The 19,706-nt window shown below is 44.6% G+C and overlaps 1 protein-coding gene across 2 annotated transcripts in view; it reads left to right on the top strand.

The window, feature by feature from the left end:
* HYDIN (HYDIN axonemal central pair apparatus protein) overlaps positions 1 to 19,706 on the top strand; it is a 2,122,366-nt gene that overhangs the window by 1,858,211 nt on the left and 244,449 nt on the right. For both annotated transcript variants that reach the window (XM_069217473.1, XM_069217472.1), the window contains one exon: positions 10,956 to 11,174. In XM_069217473.1, coding sequence (XP_069073574.1) covers positions 10,956 to 11,174 — 219 coding nt within the window. The remainder of the gene's footprint in view (positions 1 to 10,955; positions 11,175 to 19,706) is intronic.

Genomic DNA, 19,706 nt, shown 5'->3' on the forward strand with positions numbered 1-19,706 from the left:
CCTCCCTCCCTCCCCCCTTTGTGGCACACAGATCCTGTAAAATACTTGGGAATATGGATCCATAGAGATTCAGAACTGGTGATTTGCTATCACTATGGGTGGGAAGATTCAAATGTGGAGAAACAAGTAAACAGATGGTCCAGACTGCCACTGTCGTTGGCAGACAGAATAGCTGTCATGAAAATTATAGTGCTCCCCAAATGTCTTTACTTTATTTATTAATATTCCTATCGTACTGCTGCAGCACGTTTTGAAAACACTTTAATTGTCAGGGGTGGGGAAACAGCCCAGGATCAGCTGGCACACGGTCACAGATGTACAGGGTGGACTTCAGTGGGCCAGATTTGCATTTATATTATTTGTATGTCCACTCCCAGTTTGTACACTGTTGGTACCAGCCCCACAAATACACACCACACCTAGCATGATGATGCAAATCCCATCCCACTGAAAGCCATTCTACCACATAGAGGCACTTGGGGCCCGAGCGAATAAAGGACCGGCACTTCCCATACTGTTCCACCCGGATGTAACGGTCACACAGGAGAACAGAGTACTAGACCTACTTGATGGGCCAGGGTTGTAAACGATGAGTGACGCTTACCTTGAGGAGAGTTTCATCACTCTGGCTGACATCTCGCACACACAATGACATACCCCACAGTTAACATTCACATACTATCATCTTCGGGCTGCCATGAGAGAGCTATTTCGCCAGTTGCGTAAAGAACCTCCTACGCTTTGTGCGCTACAATCCACTAGTACTATTCGCAGAAATCTTATCACTAAATTGGTAACATATCTTGAAAAGTGGGAATCCAGTACTTGATATGCCATTAGACCCAGCGGACTGGGTCTTTTGTTGCACGCTGACAAGATTGCTCATGTCTAACTGTAATTTGCGCATTATTCATTTTAAGTATCTACAGCAAAAGTATTATACATCTTTCAAACTGTTTAAATATGGTCCGCTTGCGATGTGGAGTACCGCAAGTGGATTTTATGCACCTAACTTGGCTTTGTGCTCCCATTCGGCAGTTCTGGACACAAGTTGTGAACATACTGACAGACATGGCAATGGAGGCGGTGGGGTGCAGCCTCCAGATGTGTTGGCCTGGACTAGTCAAAAACTTTCAACCAGCCAATCACATGCCTCTGCTCCTGGCAAAAAGTAGAGTGGCTATTCTTTGGGGCTAACGAGCTCTGCCAACAAAAAAGACAGTGGCCCAAAGATATGGCATAATGCAGGGAACAACTGGAACTGTTTGCCAAAAAATTACCAGTGCCCTTGAGACCTAAGGATATTTGGGCCCCCCTTTCTGCCTACCTACAGGCAGTCCCGTATATATCCGAGTGTGCAGGGTTGCACAAATAATATATGTCAGAGAACACTCTACGATTGGAAAGTTTGTACTTATGGTAGCTGCACTGTATAGCTACTGTGATTTATCTCAAAAGCGTCCATCACAGTCCTTGTGTTAATGCATTTATTGTATATGACGTAGCAACCTAATTAATGTAAAAAATCTTAAATGCCATTACAAAGGGATACCAAAAGGCTACATTAATGGTAAAATTCATATGCATTCATGTAAACAAGCACCCATGTGATAGCTCTTCACCAGCACCATCATTCACCAGATTTTGCAAACTACTTTTGTTCTTCACCAGCATAAATAAAACTGTTCGTAGGAGGATTGCCCTCTATGTAGTGTGCAAAAGTAGGCACACTGTGCAGAGGGTCCAAGCAACCACACATTGGTTTCCAGAGTCAAAAACTAGATCACCTAATGCTCTAATTTTTAAGGTAGCTTGGTCGAGCAGTTAGGCTGATCTTGGAGAAGTGCAAAGCATTTGTTGTACTTGCAGTATCAATCATGCATCTCACACATTCGATGGAATAACTTGAGAGAAATTTATAAAAATACTTTAGATTTCTATGTAAATCTGAAGACCAGTACTTTTTAAGAAATTGATTTTTTAAGTTTTAATAAATGCAGTCTTTCTGTGCGTAATTATGCACCATAGGACTCAAGAGGCAGCCACTTTTAAAAAAGCATATAAAATCACCCAGTCGGTTTACCAAATTCTCATTTTGCAGGTTGGTCAAAGACGTCCGTGAGCACACTGTGCCAGCTGGAGAGGTTTGGGCAGCTCCCAGTTCAGGCGGGAGCAGCATTGAAAAGTCTCTTGGAGTTGGTGCAGGTCCACTGAGTTGGACCATTTGGAAAAGGTCTGTTCTTGCAGATTTAAAGGTGGTGCCTGGGGGTCTCCTTGGAGTGTTGAGGTCGCAAGGGGTGAGGGACCCTTGGGGCACAGCTGGTTCCTCATTGCAGGGCACAGGGCGGCCAGGTGCAAAGCAAGTTTGTGATTCAGGAGCTGTGTGCAATGAAGCCCTTTGGAGCTTGAGGTAAATCTCTTTGAAGACTTCCTACAGGACAACAACGGGGTCACTCTGTGGGAGGTCTGGGGTGTTCCTGAAGTCCCTCGACTGGGGCTTCCTCCTGATCCTTTTTCAGCTCTGTGGGAGCTGGTTTTCTTTTTGTCCGACATCAGCTTACTAGTACCCATGGTATTGGCACTACTCGCCCACTCGAGGACACAGTGCCACCAAACTGCACACTTGCGGGGTTTGTCCTGGTGCTTGTCGGTATGTCGTCCGGTCCGGCTGCAGCTTCCAGTTTGAGAGATGGCTGTTCAGTGAAGTGACACTCACTGGGTTGTTGGTTCTTTGTTGGTTTCAGAGTGTTAGCTCCACACTGGATGGAGATCTTGGGTGATTGGTGAAGCCTGAAGGTCCACTGGGTTTCTTGAGGTCATTCCAGTGTCCAGCTCCTCCCCATCGGTGATTGTAGGGTCCTGGGTGAAGCAGGCAGGGTTTGGTGCTTTTTTCTTGTGCAGCAGGTCCACAGTTCTCGTGCCTTGGATCTTCTTTGGGATAGTCTTATTTGTCCTTTCGAATCTGATTTCTTGGTACAGGGATGCCCACTAAATACTGAATTTAGTGGGCGTTTTAGGGGGAACCTGGTAGTGTCCAATGCAACACTTACCTTTGGGTAGCTACACCCACTATAGTAACCACTTCCTCTGGGGAAGGGTCACTTCCCTAAACCTAATTGGCTATTTTCCTTCCATCTAAGATGGAGGAAAATGAAATGGAGGGTTCTCCAGGTAACACCCTAGGTGGTGTATGCCAAGTAGGGCCACTCCTCCTACCCTTCGTGTGGTTTCCCGCCTTTGCTCCCTCCAAAAGTGGGGGTTTGCAAAAGAGGAGGCTGTCTGCTGCTAGCAACATGCCTGGGTCATAGAGTTTCATTGGCATTAAGCTCACTGGCAGGGCAGTGCACATTCCTGGGAGAGGGGCTGTTAGCACTTCCACCCAGGAAGGCCATTGTTTTACAAACCGGAGAGACAGCGCTCTCCCCCAAGGTTTGTATATTGGCTGTCTGGAAGTGACAGGCTTGATAGAACCAGTCAGCAACCATGCCAGGATAGTTAGCTTTTGCAGGAGGCACCTCTAAGGTGACCCCCGGGTACATTTTGCAATAAATCCAGTACTGGTACCAGTTTGGATTTACCATTCTAAGTGGTTTGATACCAAACAACCCAGGGTTCAGAGTACCTATCATGTAGCTGGGGAACTCGTGTTGACCAGTGTCCAGTACATATATTAAAATGGTTGCTCTGTTCGCAACCATTGTCTCAGGTTTGGCACATGCACAGTGCGAGCAAAGTGCTCATGCAGATATTCCCCACAGACATCATAGTGCACCCTGCCTTTGGGCTGAAAGGCCTGCCAGAGTATGCTGCCACCAGAGATGAGTCCTAAGCCCAAGTCTTTCCTATGTTTCTCTATTTCCAAGAGCTTGCTCTCAAAGTCAAATCTTTTGGTCAGCCTGGAAATGTCCAGGTCTGTTACTGTGGGTGCTTTAGAGCTTCTGGAACAAGAGGAACTACCCTCATCTCCATTTTCCACAGGATCTTTACCCACCACATATACATAATCATTTGTTTCTGAGGGTTATCATTTCCATACCTGGCCACCAGAAACTTAAGTTTCTCTGCACTGGGGATCTCACCATTATGAATTTGGTATAGCCTACAGAGTCTCCTTAATTGATCTTAATGATATGCCTCATAAGGTTCCAGGTCAAACTCCTGGGTCTTGGACTCCACATCTGACATTTTTACTTTACTAAACTTGGGACATTTTTAGAAATTTAGAATCCCCTTCTTGGATAGGCCAACAAAAGTAGGACTTTTTTAAATTTGCTAGCATTGTAGAGACCTAACCAGGGCCCTAACAATGATTAAAAAAATTTACAAAAAATATTTAGTCAATTAAAAAATAAAAATAATTAGCCAAAGACAATATGGAGTGTTATTCGTGTGCTCACAAAATTGACAAAGTGGTATGGGCAAATGCAAAGTCTTTATCCCACCTCTGATCCACCCAGTTAAGGGGGCTGGCCCTCTATATAGTGTGCAAATCTAGGCACACTGTGCAGGGGGTCCAGGCAATCACGAGTTGGTTTGCAGAGGCAAAAAACAGATCATCTAATGCTCTCATTTTTTAGGTAGCTGGTCGAGCAGTTAGGCTAATCTTGAAGTGCAAAGCATTTGTGGTACTTACAGTGTCAATCTTGCATCGCACACATTCAGAGGAATAACTCGAGACCAATTCATAAAAATACTTCTGATTTTTATATTAATTTTAAGACCAAGATTATCATTGGTCTTAAAGATTTTTGGTTAAGTACTTTTTAAGATATGGATTTTTAAAGTTTTAACAAATGCAGTCTTTCTGTGTGTAACAATGCGCCATAGGAATCAATAGGCAGTCACTTTTAAAAATGCATATAAAGTTGAATAGTGGGTATACCAAGTTCCACTTTTGTAGGTTGGTCAAGGTCATCGATGGGCCCCCTGTGTCAGCTGGAGAGCTTTGGGTGGCTCACGGTTCTGGCAGTAGCAGCATTGAAAAGTCTCTTGGAGCTGGTGCAGGGCCACTGAGGGGGACCACTTAGTAAAGGTCTGTTCTTGCAGATTTAAAGGTGGTGCCTCGGGGTTCACTTCAAGTGTTGAGGTTGCAAGGGGTGAGGGACTCTTGGGGCACAGCTGGTTCCTCGTTACAGGGCACAGAGCAGCCAGATGCAGAGCGAGTTAGTGATCCAGGAGCCTTACGCAATGGAGCCCTTTAGAGCTGGAGGTAAGTCTCTGAAGGCTGCCTAGAAGACAACGGGGACAGTCTGGTGGGAGGTCCGGGGTGTTCCCTAAGTCCCTTGACTGGGGCTTCCTCCTGATCCTTTTTCAGCTCTGGCAGAGCTGGTTTTCTTGTTGTCCAATGTCGGCTTACCAGTACCCAGGGTATTGGCACGACTCGGCCACTGGAGGGCCCAGTGCCACCAAACTCAGCACACTTCACACCTGTTATTAACATATATCATAGCTAGGCAAAGACATTTTGTAAGGAAATGCCTTCTTGGCATGGTTACCCCCTGACTTTTTGCCTTTGCTGATGCTATGTTTTGAATTGAAAGTGTGCTGAGGCCTGATAACCAGGCCCCAGCACCAGTGTTCTTTCCCTAACCTGTACTTTTGATTCCACAATTGGCACACCCTGGCATCCAGGTAAGTCCCTTGTAACTGGTACCCCTGGTACCAAGGGCCCTGATGCCAGGGAAGGTCTCTAAGGGGCTGCAGCATATCTTATGCCACCCAGGAGACCCCTCACTCAGCACAGACACACTGCTTACCAGCTTGTGTGTGCTGGTGAGAACAAAACGAGTAAGTCGACATGGCACTCCCCTCAGGGTGCCATGCCAACCTCACACTGCCTGTGCAGTATAGATAAGTCATCCCTCTAGTAGGCCTTACAGCCCTAAGGCAGGGTGCACTATACCATAGGTGAGGGCACCAGTGCATGAGCACTGTGCCCCTACAGTGTCTAAGCCAAACCTTAGACATTGTAAGTGCAGGGTAGCCATAAGAGTATATGGTCTGGGAGTCTGTCAAACACGGACTCCACAGCACCATAATGGCTACACTGAAAACTGGGAAGTTTGGTATCAAACTTCTCAGCACAATAAATGCACACTGATGTCAGTGTACATTTTATTGTAAAATACACCCCAGAGGGCACCTTAGAGGTGCCCCCTGAAACCTAATCCAACTACCCGTGTAGGCTGACTGGTTCTAGCAGCCTGCCACACTCGAGACATGTTGCTGTCCACATGGGGAGAGTGCCTTTGTCACTCTGTGGCCTGTAACAAAGCCTGCACTGCATGGAGATGCTAACACCTCCCCCAGGCAGGAGCTGTAACACCTGGCGGTGAGCCTCAAAGGCTTACCCCCTTTGTTCCAGCACCACAGGGCACTCCAGCTAGTGGAGTTGCCCGCCCCCTCCGGTCACGGCCCCACTTTTGGCGGCAAGGCCGGAGGAGATAATGAGAATAACCAGGAGGAGTCACTGGCCAGTCAGGACAGCCCCTAACTCCTGAGATGAAGTGACTCTAACTTTTAGCAATCCTCCATCTTGCAGATGGAGGATTCCCCCAATAGGGATAGGAATGTAACCCCCTCCCCTTGGGAGGAGGCACAAAGAGGGTGTACCCACCCTCAGGGCTAGTAGCCATTGGCTACTAACCCCCCAGACCTAAACACGCCCTTAAATTTAGTATTTAAGGGCTTCCCTGAACCTAAGAATTTAGATTCCTGAAACTACAAGAAGAAGAGGACTGCTGAGCTGAAAGACCCCTGCAGAAGAAGAAAAGAAGACACCAACTGCTTTGGCCCCAGTCCTACCGGCCTGCCTTCTAAAGAACCCTGCTCCAGCGACGCTTTCCCCAGGACCAGCGACCTCTGAATCCTCAGAGGACTGCCCTGCTTCAAGAAAGACTAGAAACTCCCGAGGACAGCGGCCCTGTTCCACAAAGACTGCAACTTTGTTACAGAGGAGCAGATTTAAAGACCCCTGCAATCCCCGCAAGAAGCGTGAGACTTGCAACACTGCACCCGGCGACCCCGACTCGACTGGTGGAGAAACAACACCCCAGGGAGGACCCTCCGGCGACTCCGAGACTGTGAGTAACCAAAGTTGTCCCCCCTGAACCCCCACAGCGACGCCTGCAGAGGGAATCCCGAGGCTCCCCCTGACCGCGACTGCCTGACTCTAAAATCCCGACGGCTGGAAAAGAACCTGCACCCGCAGCCCCCCGCCCCTGAAGGATCGGAACTTCAGTGCAGGAGTGACCCCCAGGAGGCCCTCTCCCTTGCCCAGGTGGTGGCTACCCCGAGGAGCCCCCCCTTGCCTGCCTGCACCGCTGAAGAGACCCCTTGGTCTCCCATTGACTCCCATTGGAAACCCAACGCTTGTTTGCACACTGCACCCGGCCGCCCCCGCGCTGCTGAGGGTGTACTTTCTGTGTGGACTTGTGTCCCCCCCGGTGCCCTACAAAACCCCCCTGGTCTGCCCTCCGAAGACGCGGGTACTTACCTGCTGGCAGACTGGAACCGGGGCACCCCCTTCTCTCCATTGAAGCCTATGCGTTTTGGGCACCACTTTGAACTCTGCACCTGACCGGCCCTGAGCTGCTGGTGTGGTGACTTTGGGGTTGCTCTGAACCCCCAACGGTGGGCTACCTTGGACCCCAATCCTAACCCCGTAGGTGGTTCACTTACCTGCAAAAACTAACATTACTTTACCTCCCCCAGGAACTGTGAAAATTGCACTGTCCACTTTTAAAACAGCTTATTGTGTTTTATGTAAAAAGTATATATGCTACTGTGATTATTCAAAGTTCCTAAAGTACTTACCTGCAATACCTTTCAAATGAGATATTACATGTAGAATTTGAACCTGTGGTTCTTAAAATAAACTAAGAAAATATATTTTTCTATAACAAAACCTATTGGCCTGGATTTGTCTCTGAGTGTGTGTTCCTCATTTATTGCCTGTGTGTATGTACAACAAATGCTTAACACTACTCCTTTGATAAGCCTACTGCTCGACCACCCTACCACAAAATAGAGCATTAGTATTATCTCTTTTTGCCACTATCTTACCTCTAAGGGGAACCCTTGGACTCTGTGCATACTATTCCTTACTTTGAAATAGTGCATACAGAGCCAACTTCCTACACATTTTATGCTGCATATTCAAATAAATAACCAAATAAGTCAATAATGTTATCTCCTTGCCTATTACCAATCTAATTTAAAAGCTGATTTCAGTGCAGAGACTGCTACATTGAAAGTACTCGGTGACCTATACTGCATCATTTTTGTATTGACAATCTCTGTTTACCCGTGTTGCTTGATATGACACCAGCATTTGACCCCAGTGATCGTCACAGGCTGCTAAAATTGCTAGATAGTTTTTTTTTTTTTTTACAACTTGGTAATGATTTTGTTCATAATTGAGAAACATGTTTTATCTATTGCATCATTGATCTCGGTGTCCACAAAGCTCATCTTAGTACCAGCATTATTCAATCTTGACCTAGACCTCTATGAAAAATTGGTGGACTCTGTAGTCACAGTACACTGATATACTGACTGCATGCAAATATATCTAAACATGTCAGGAAAATCCATAAGTGGATATTAGATAACTCGCTCTGGTTAAACTCCGTCCCCCCAAACATAATTAATCTTCTTCACTGCCAAGCGCAAAAATGAATTAGGTTATTTTGAATTAAATTAAATTGTATTATTTCTACCAAACTCTTCCCCCCTTTCTGTGAAATTTGTGACATAAAAAATATTAACATTGCACGTAGGCATGTTACCTGAATTTTCCTACACTCTGACAAAAGTGAAGCTCCTTGTGACACCCAACCTGCTGAAAACTCATCTGTGATTTCTCAATTAGATTTTGGCAACTTCTTCGGAATTAATATTAGTCTATCAAAGCTAGCCATCATTAAGGCCAGTTTTCGCACTCTGCGCTGAATCAGGTCTACAAAGAGAAAATCCAACAACATTTCAGTGGTGTAAAAGTAATTACACTGGCTCTCAATCCAGGCTAGAATAAAGTTTAAAGTCTGCTCTTGCTGCCAGCTTTTATGTACCGTGTCTTATCTGGCAACTCTGTTTACCTTCTCCAGAGGTCTGAGGATTTAAGGTGTAAAGACACTTTTCAGCTATAAATCTTAATACAGCAAACATCCTTGATGCTAAAATAATCTTTCACTTATGTCCTAATCACATTTGGAACCCACTTATGCTCCTCTTTGGGAAACAAGGAGACCTAATACATCTCAGGACACTGTTGAAAAGACACCCTTTATTATTGGAAAAACATATTTATTTCCTAATTTTTGTGCGTCCTCTAGCATCTCATTAGATTAAATTTGGTAATGTAACTCTTCACTTAACTAAAGTGTTTCATTTTTGTAAACCTTCATTGCTGTATGTGCAGAACTCTAATATCTATTGGATACAAAACTGTGTAGAAAAAATTAAATTAATAAGAATGTTTCAGTCACATTTAATGAAATGTGCAATTCCAATTTGATGTTATCTTTCTATGTTTGTAGTATTGACTTTATTTTTACCTCAATTTGCCTTTCATATCCTTTGGGTGATATTTTATTAATATTTTTTTTTAAAGTGTTTTTGAAATTAGGGATCATTTGGGGTCTTCATGAAGTGCAAATGTCACCCAACAGGATTTCAGAGCGCTGTACAAAAAAGTCGGTGAGAAAATCCAGGCAGGAGTTAACCATGTATTGATTGGGACTGTAGTACATAACATAGCAAATATTCTTTACAGTGTAGTGTTTAATAGGGATTTACATATTATTCCAGTACAAAAGTATGTAAAATAAGTAAGGGGGCATTGAACTTGTTATAGTCAGTGTTTGATGTCTGTTGAGGATTACATTTGAAAGTCATGTGAAGTAAGTAAAGGGTCATTAAATGGAGGGCTCGAAGAGCAAATATCATTTAACAGTTTGAAGAATGTCTGAATATAGCAAGGTATAGCTCTAAAAGAGATCAACAATATGGCATAGATTAGATGAGGCAACATGTAGAGGAGTGGAGATGAATATAAATTGAATTACCAATAATTACGAGTACATAAGAAAAATAGCTGGAATGTACATTTGAATGTTTTTTGCAGATTTGTGTAAGGGTGCTGTATACAGTATTGTTGAATGATGTACAGATCGTAGGAGTTCATATTTCTATAAACATTTTAATTAATGACAAAATCTAAATGTGAGCCATAGGTGTGTCACAAATCTGAAATCCCTTTTGTGAAAACTCTGGTGAATTACAGGTTTAGTATTTCTCTTGTCAAAGGTCTTTTGAGGGACAGCTTTAAAACGCCTCCTGCTGCAAGTTTAGTCATTTCTAGAACACCACCTGTGACATTTTTGTATTATATGATGATGATGGATCTGTAGAAATCCTCCTTTGGAGCTCTAGAGATCTTCCTTTGGGATTTCAAATAAGTATAAAAACATATGGCACTATATAGCAGTATTATTCAAAATCAGGAAAGCACACATTCTAAAAGTCTTTATTGATATTTTGGGTTGTGTTTGTAAACATATTATGTATATTTTACTCTTGGAATTGAAGTTGAAACTTCACTTTTGTTCTGATCATTTGTAAAGCTTGACTGCATATCTCTGATCAACTGTAAAGCTCAATGCATACTTCTTTTTAATGTATTTAAAGTTAAGGCATTCAACTTTGTAGCCAATGTATTAATATATAGAACATTATAAATAATGTATATTAAGTTTTCAGGATAAAAACATCAAAATGCATCAGACTTATTTAACACATATGCCTGCTTTTAATAACTACAGTATTGATACTTTAAAGTTAAACACAATAAAACTGCTGGTTTACCTGTTACAGGACTGTGTGCAAACGTTGTTACTTTCTGTCTACTTGGAGTGCACATACATGAACTAGATGTTTCCATTCCTGTTTTCTAGGTAGGCCACCTTCACTTGGGGTGTGCAAAGGACATTACAGTGACCCTAAAGTCTGATGTACCTATTTCTCTGAACAAAGCTGTATTCAAGTGCAAACTTGCAAGAATCTCATTTCTAATCCCAGCTGACCAGGTTCCAGACTGGGATGACCGTCATAGAACAGTCAAATGGGTGGATTCTGGTAGGAGTTCTACAACTCAACTACCAATTAAGAAAAAGGTAGGTTGTGCAGCAGCACTGAAGGCCAAAATGTTCTGGCTTCTCTTGCTTGTTATACACTATCAAATGTTTAGTGTTTGAATTCAGTCTGACTTCCAAATGTTGAAAGTTTTGTTTCTGAGGATTTGGAATGAAGTAAACAAAAGACATGTATGGCTTCAAGAAGGTGATTTCACAAGGTGTAAAAGTTGATACTATGAAGTGCTGTCTAACAAAGTGCCTTTGAATAAGATTAAGGTATGTATCATCTACAACTTTCACTCCTGACTATACACCTTTAATTTAAGGATCTTTCTGAAGTGCCACATAAGCTGACTTATCTGCCCACAATTATTCTTCTAAAGCCGATGAACCCCATTACAGTGTGGTTTTCCGCTGCACAAACATCTGTTTTGCAGTGCCATACCACTTTCGCTCCATCATGTGTCAGCACAGAGTGCAAATTAATTCAGAAAAGTAACACAATTCTAAACCATATCCCTAAAATCATCTTCCTGATACAGTGTTATTAGACATGCCTGTGGTTCTTCATGGGAAGGGTAAAAAGTATTTTTCTTCCAGAGCATTATTACTGTCACATCAAGGGCCACTCGCCTGAATTCCCAGGACGTCTGGGGAATAGAAGATCTTCAACCACTTTCTCTTGCAGTTAATCTTTAACATCAGACAAGATGACTCTAACAAATGACTGACCTTTGAGAAAGGGGATTGGAGCTGGGGGTGGGGGAACTGGAGTTGGGGGGTGGAGAATGTTGGAAGAGAGAGAGAGACTGACTGATTGCTGGTGGGTCTCTGGCGGGACTTTCAAGCCAGAAACCCTTTCACAAAAAGGAGGAGCCCAGTGGAGGTGGACTACGGGAAGCACTTAAAGCCCATTTACATCTTCTTCAGCGCAGGATACAGAAAGGCTGCAGGTGGGTCTGAGGCAGGACTTCCAAGCCCAAAAACCTTTTCAAGACGAGGAGGAGCCTTGTGGAGATGGGCCACTGCAAGTGCTTAATACATGATTACCTCTCCCACAGCACAAGATACAGGGAAGCTGCTGGTGAGTCTCTGGGAGGATTTCCAAGCCCAGAAACCATTTCAAGAGGAGGAGGAGCCCAGTGGAGGTGGACTGCTGGAAGTACTTAAAGCTCATTTACCTCTTCTACAGTACGGGATACAAAAAGGCTGATGGTGGGTCTGAGGCAGGACTTCCAAGCCCAAAAGCCCTTTCAAGAGGAGGAGGAGCCTTGTGGAGGTGGGCCACTGCAAGTCCTTATGGCATGATTACCGCTCCCACAGCACAGGATACAGGAAAGCTGCTGGTGAGTTTCTGGGAGGATTTCCAAGCCCAGAAACCATTTCACGAGGAGGAGGAGCCCAGTGGAGGTGGGGCACTGTAAGTGCTTATAGCATGGTTACCTGTCCCTGCCAAGAATGGGCCCGTCTTCACCCGTCATCATTTGGAAGGTGCTAGGCTGGGTTCCAAGGTCTGTAATACAAGGCATCACCAAGATGAATCCTCATGTTATATGCAACTGCCTGCGCTTTCTGAGGATTTATTTAAACAATTGCTTATTAGACTCTAGTGTTGGGTGTGCATAAACCTGCTTAGCTAATAATTTCTGAGCTTTGCAGGATAATCAGAGCTCCATTATAGAGAAAAGAAAGGTAACAGATGTTCCGCTGGGTGTAGCAGTGTCCAAAAAAATAAACCAAATCCTCATCAAAGAACTGTACCCTGAGGAACATCGATGTCTTAATTGAGGAAGTGGAGACAATTTTGAATGTGAAAAATAATCTGTGCCTTCCTTCCACTAAAAAAACAATTGCCAAACTGTTTGAAAAAAGCTAAGCAATAAATCAAACCCGCAGGGCGACTGCCATAAATTGGAATGCTAATGATGAAAAACCTCAACCGGATTCACTGCTCTTTTCAACCACACCCATGATTCCAAATGAACAAACGTTGATATGTAAAAATAGGTTTGATATATTGCCACCTGCAGAGACACTCTCTGCCTATTGACATCAAAGATTATGTATGTCCCATCCCAAATCATTTCCCGGCGTCTAAGGATAGTGGTGTGTTCAATGATGTGAACAAACTTAAGGCTGAAATTATGGAGCTGAAGGTGCTGGTGAAGTCTTTTAATTCCAATTTCTTCTATGACCCTTCCTTCTGCCATTGAGGGACTGCACTAGAAACTGTGTGGACGCGACTGTGGAATGAGAAAGAGTTGCAGATGCTAGCATAGACGATGACAGTCGTTACCTGTCACTTGGGAGACTAAGACCCCAGGAGTCACTTTCCCTAAACCCTAGGGTGATGTAACCAACCGAAAATAGATGGAGGGAGAATAAATATTGCGGAAAGTAAGAATGAGCAGAGAAGATATGCCATGAGGCCCAATGAGGGGACAAATCACCATCAAATACGGAATTGCTGTAATCTTTCCCCTGATTAATAGCAAAGCAGTCTGTTGCCTAATATGATGGCAGGGGGCGACCCTATACATGCCAGTACTTAGGCAAGGTATGTTCAAATAAGTATAATGGGAGGCAAGTAACTGCCTGAAGGGAGTCATATACATGCACAGTGTGGCAAAGCTACCTAGTGGTGAAAGATATGATGGCAATTCCATGATCAATAAAGTTAATATTTGTAGCATTTGTTGGCTGCAGATACACATGATGTGCACACTCCTGCTATCTAGTGTTGGCCTGGGACTCCACAACTTGTTTTTCTGAAGAAGGTCTTTTGTTGCTGACGTGATCTCAAGACTCCTCTGAGTGAATGTACACAAACAGCTCCTTTGTTAGATAAACTTTTTCCACCATCTGGTTCGGACGGTTAGTGGCAGAGCTCTGTGTGATGTCAGACTTCAACAGACATTGAGCTGTTACTCCACTCTGATAGTTGTTTCCTTTTCTCTATCAACTTCATCAACCATCAAATTTGTGTCTGGCAACCTTCATTGCTTCCGCTACCGAGGCAGCTACCTCATGTGTACCAATTCCTCTACACCACTGTTAATGCTCGTCTCCAGGTGATTGAAGGTAAGCGACTAAGATATTTCCGAAAGTGCCCACAGTGCAGGGCAAAGTCTGCATATTCAGATCAACACGTCTTCAACCTTTCTTTATTGCTGTAGCACAATGAACAGGATTGTGCAGCCCGCAACTTGTTTAAGAACCAAAAGACCCTAGATGTGACCAACGTCTAGCTCACAATATGAAAATGGCGGCAGAGACCGAATCCTCCATGGAGGAGGAACAAGTCGGCACCAGTGGGCAGGAAGAAGAAGATGGTGATAAAGGTTGCGCCATCTTGTGCTATGTCACCTCTGACAATTCCGATCATCTCAAAGAGGATGGTTAAGATAAACCTTTGCTTCCCACCATGGAATTCCTCAAGGAGTCCACGACCATGAGACCTGGGCCCAAGATAAAGACCACTCAGAGGGCCATGATTATCGAGGGTGACCAGACCTCCCATACATGAAACACTTACCTATGAGCTCTGGTCGACACAGGGTGCATGCATGAGTGCTGAGACAGGACAATACCTCTATCAATCAGTCTGGATCAAGGACACTAGTGCGACCTTAGAGGGGACTCAAAGTCCTCACAGCCACAGCAGTTCTTGGTGCGGACAAAGCCATCAACACCTGAGCAGCCTTCACCACAGTCAAAACCATTTGCGCTGTGCACCGCCTGGCTGCCAGCAATTCTGGCAGAGCCAAGCAGGCATAAAGCGAAGACTCCATTCAATTCATCAGTGCCAACCCATCCACTGATGCAGAAAAGGCCATCAACATCGAAAACAATGACATACAGTCTCTGCTTTACAGGAGCATTGCGTGAAAAAATTCCACAAGAACATGACATCTGCACAAGAGTTTTCCACTCCCAAGAAAACCCAAAGCACCATCAACCCTGATTTGGATGGTAACGTTTTTTTAAACTTCCAAAGCTTTATGGAGAAAAAATGCCATTTGGAGGCAGAAAACATAATTCAAAAGATGGATTATAAAAGGAAGAAGCCAGACATTGTTCAGCCTCCTCCCAAAAAATACTGTGGTGCATAAGGCTACCAGTCCTATGCCACTTGATTACATCAGCTGCTCAATCCATTTCACCATTATCCACAATGTAGGCACAGGAAGTCCCACACATTACTTTCATGACGATGAGTTTGATTGAGTGCCCCCAGATACTCCAGATCCTTGGGATGCATATGATATTGTTCCACCAGACATTGACATTGATGTGCCAGTCACCGGCCAACCCATCATCTCCAGATGCTCTTTATCATACCACAGTGTCCTTCAGCATGGATCTGAATAACGTATGGTCCAGATGCACACCACTCTGAAAGAAAGTGACTTCTTAGTTGAGACACTCTGCAAAACCGAGCCCTCAGTTCATTACGTGCCTATGATGGGGTCAATGCTGAAGGTCTCTGCTAAAACTTTCAAAGAGCCAGTCAGATCAAAATTACTTGCTCTTCGTGTTGAACATATATACAAGCCTTCCCTACTGACCCACTCTACATTAGGGGACACCCTTTGGTGGATTCCTTTTTGGTCACACCAGCTGGGAAGAGGTCAGCTTCCCAGAGTACAGGTGTTGCTCCTCCCCCAGATAAGGAGAGATAACATATTCATGTGGCAAGCAGGTGAGTGGCAGTTGGCTATGCTAATTACTGGCACATTTGGTGGGCTTGCTCTTGTGTTACTACAGGGCCTCTTGGGATGACATAGAGGAGCTGTTACAGCACCTCCTGCACCAATTTTAAAAAAAGAGGGGGGGAACTGATTAATGAGGGCACAAACATTTTAAATGTGACAACTAGATGCACCCTGGACTGAGCGGATGCTGCTGCAGGAGGGATTAGTTCCTCAATTATATTTCACAGACATGCTAGCGTGTGCATCTCAGGGTTTACACCAGAGATACAACAACACCCACTCAGTGCTCCATTTGATGGGGAACACCTATCTGGGTCCAATGTAGATTCCCAATTGGAAAAAAATACAGAGTACAGAGACTGCAAAATCCATGGAGGCATTTCCTTGGCGTTGCAGATTACAACAGTCCTATACCAGTATCAGGGCAGGAGTGCAGCCAAAACCTCCACTGACACACAGTTCTATCAAAAGCAACAACAAACATATCAGCAACAAGGTGGTAAAGGCTTCTATGGGGAGGATGTAGGGGTGATAGCCAGAGAGTTTGAAGTAGAGGTACTGCTGGAAAAGAATGCTCCACCTCCAAGCAATGATTCTTCTCACATTCCTTCCAGTCACACAACACCAGTCAGAGGAAGACTACAGCATTTCCATCACTTAAGGCCAGAAATAACATCTGATCAGTGGGTGCTGTCCATGAATCAACATGAATACCACTTAGAACTCACATCCTACCCTCCAAACACTCCTCCAGGCAGACAGACCCTCACCACCTTCATCTTCTCAAACAGGAGGTAAAAGGACTGCTTCTGAAAGGGGCCTTAGAGTAAGTTCCAAAACGACAGCAGAGCAGAGGGGTGTATTCCCTTTCCTTTGATACCCCAAACGAGCAGGATGTTGAGGCTAATACTCGACCTTCACCCTCTCAACCATTCCGTTTTTCCCAGAACACTTCCACATGGTAGCATGGCAGGATTGATTCTTCTGTTACAGGAAGGCAACATCATGGCAGCACTCGACCTGAAGGACACTTACTTTCACATCCCCATTCATCCAGCACATCGCTGTTACTTCAGTTTTGTGATAAGTGGTCATCATTACCAGTTCAAGATATTGCCTTTTGGGGTGCAACAGCACAATGAGTATTTACCAAATATCTGGCACTTGTGTCTGCCCATTTGAGAAGACACAACATTCATGTTGTCCCATATGTGAAGGATTGGCTGATAAAGAGCTCAAGCAGATTACCATATAACTATTACACATTCTTCACAACCAGTGCCACCCGTCCCACTTACAGCCTCTCCAGATACAGCCATATCTCCAAGCGACTCAACTCTGTCACAGCCAAAGTATACTGCAATGCCCAGTGGGTTCTCAGTTTCCAGAAACAACTGGCTGTTTTTCAGCCATATCGTCACCTGCCACTCAGGGCAGTGATGCGCCTCCTTGGTATGATGGCTTCTTGTATAGCGCGTGTCCCTTACCCAGGCTTCACATGCTCCTCCTACAGGTGTGTCTAGCATCTCAGTGGTCACAAGCATAGGACAATTAGGAAGATCCAGATTTGCTTCTGCCCAGGGTCGATCAGCCATCACAATGGTGGAGCACAGACCATCTCCTCAAGGGCAGACTGTTTGTGGACCCCATTCCAAAAGTGACTGTCACCACCGATGCATCACTTATAGGATGGGGAGCACATATAGAGGGCATGATGGTCCAGGGCTTATGAACCAGTCACCAACAAATGCTGCATATCAGTGTGCTAGAACTCATGGCAATTCAGTTGAGTCTGAAAGCCTTCAGCACAAATGTTACTGGGAAGGTTGTCCTAGTCAGAACAGACAAGAGGATGTCTATGTATTACATCCAGAAACAAGTGGAAACACTCTCGGCCCATTTGTCTTGCTTAGCACAGGAAATTTTTCATTGGGCATTCACCATCGTATCCACCTTCTGAAAAAATATCTGCCAATGGGGACAACTCAGTGGCAGACCTATTAAGCAGGACGCAGCAACAAGTCCTCTAGTGGGAACTCTACCCCAGAGTCCTTAATTGCTACTTCCAATGATGGGGAATGCCAGATGTGGACAAGTTAGCCACTGCAGAAGAAGCAAAATTGCCAGAACATCGCCTCCAGGTACTACCATCCATGGTCCATGGGCAGTGCACTATGGATGTATTAGTCAGGGATATTTGTCCATACTTTTCAGCCTCTCCCACTCATTCCATATCTTGTCAGGAAACTCGGATATCTCTCAAGATGATCCTAGTAGCTCCTACATAGTCACGACAACCCTGATACACAGCACTTCTAGAGTTGTCCCTAGTACCTCAGGAGTGGCTCCCTAACACCCTAGACCTTCTCACTCACACCAATGGCAGGTCAAGGAACTCAACCTCAAAATTTGGCTCCTGAAGTCTACAGTTTGCATACTTAGGTAATTCCAGACTGTATGGACATTCTTATAGAGGCAAGAGGATCAACTACTACAGCTTATTATGCAGCTAAGTGGAAAAGATTTATACATTATTGTCTAACATAGCATATAGACCCATCTGTTCCCACAGTACAACAGTTAATGTGCTATTTGTTACACTTACTGAAATCCCATCAAGAATACACTTCCATATGACTGCACCTTGCAGAAATTGTAGCGTACCTGCAAAACTGTAAACAGCAGTCCCTTTTCCGTATTATGGTCATCAAGGTTTTTATGGAAGAATTAAAAAGAATAGTTACCCCACATGCACCACTGGTCCCATCATGGAATCCAAATGTTGTACTCACTAGGTTAATGTCCACACCTTTTGAGCCATTACATACCTGTCCACTACAGTTCCTGTCTTGGAAGGTTGCTTTCTAGGTAGCTATCTCTTCACTGAGAAGAGTTAGTGAAATACATATCTGATAGAGACTTCAAGCTGTGGATTCCTTACCTTAGAATTTCCAGACTGGATCCTACAATGTTTTCGTTAGCAGTTTCCGAACACACCGGTAGGTGGCATTGTTTCACTCCGCGTGGCATCATCCACGCCAGAAGTGACCTGCTTGGGGCCTATATAGGTGTGACCCCAGCCCACTGACATCAGTTCTTTTCTTTCCACACCTGTAGGTGCAGGTCTGGGGAAGGCTACTTCAGTCTTTTGACTGACCCTTTTATGACTTTTTTCCAAGATTTTTTCAAGACATTGTCTCCTGGTGCATCAGGATGTCCACTAGGAAAGCTGGATTTAAGCCAAGTGGCACCTGTCATCGCCAGACATTTGGTGTGCCTCCGGTGCTTGGAGCACGGCCATGACTCCAAAACTTGTGTCGACTGCCACGCCATGCACCCCAAGGCATTGAGAAAGCCGTCCCTCAAGTTCTTCGATGCTGCGATGCTCTCAGTTGTGGTCTTCTCCATACTGTCGGCTCCACGGTTGATACAGTGGTGGTCTTGGTTGATGCCACTAAAGCATTTGATTCTTTGGAGTGGCCCTACCGCTTTGCTCTCCTAGCTCATGTAGGCCTCAGTACTAACTTCTTACGCCTGATCAAACTTCTATACACGGAGCCTTTGACTCACTTGGCGGGTGAACGGATGGTTACTCCTCCCTTTGTGGTGCCTAGGGAAACCAGGTAGGGATGCTCTATGTCACCCATTCTCTCTGCTATCGCAATGGAGTCCCTCGCAGCCCGGTTGCTGCAGTATCATTCTCACTGGGGACTGGTGTTCACACACCGAAGAATCCTAGTATCCATGTATGCAGATGACATCACCTTGTACGTCTGGAATCCGGCAACTAACTTGCCAGTAGGAAAATTATCAATTTTGGAGGTTATTCTGGGATACCATCAACTTGCCTAAATCT

The sequence above is a fragment of the Pleurodeles waltl genome, chromosome 12 (assembly GCF_031143425.1).
Source record: "Pleurodeles waltl isolate 20211129_DDA chromosome 12, aPleWal1.hap1.20221129, whole genome shotgun sequence".
NCBI lineage: Eukaryota > Metazoa > Chordata > Amphibia > Caudata > Salamandridae > Pleurodeles > Pleurodeles waltl.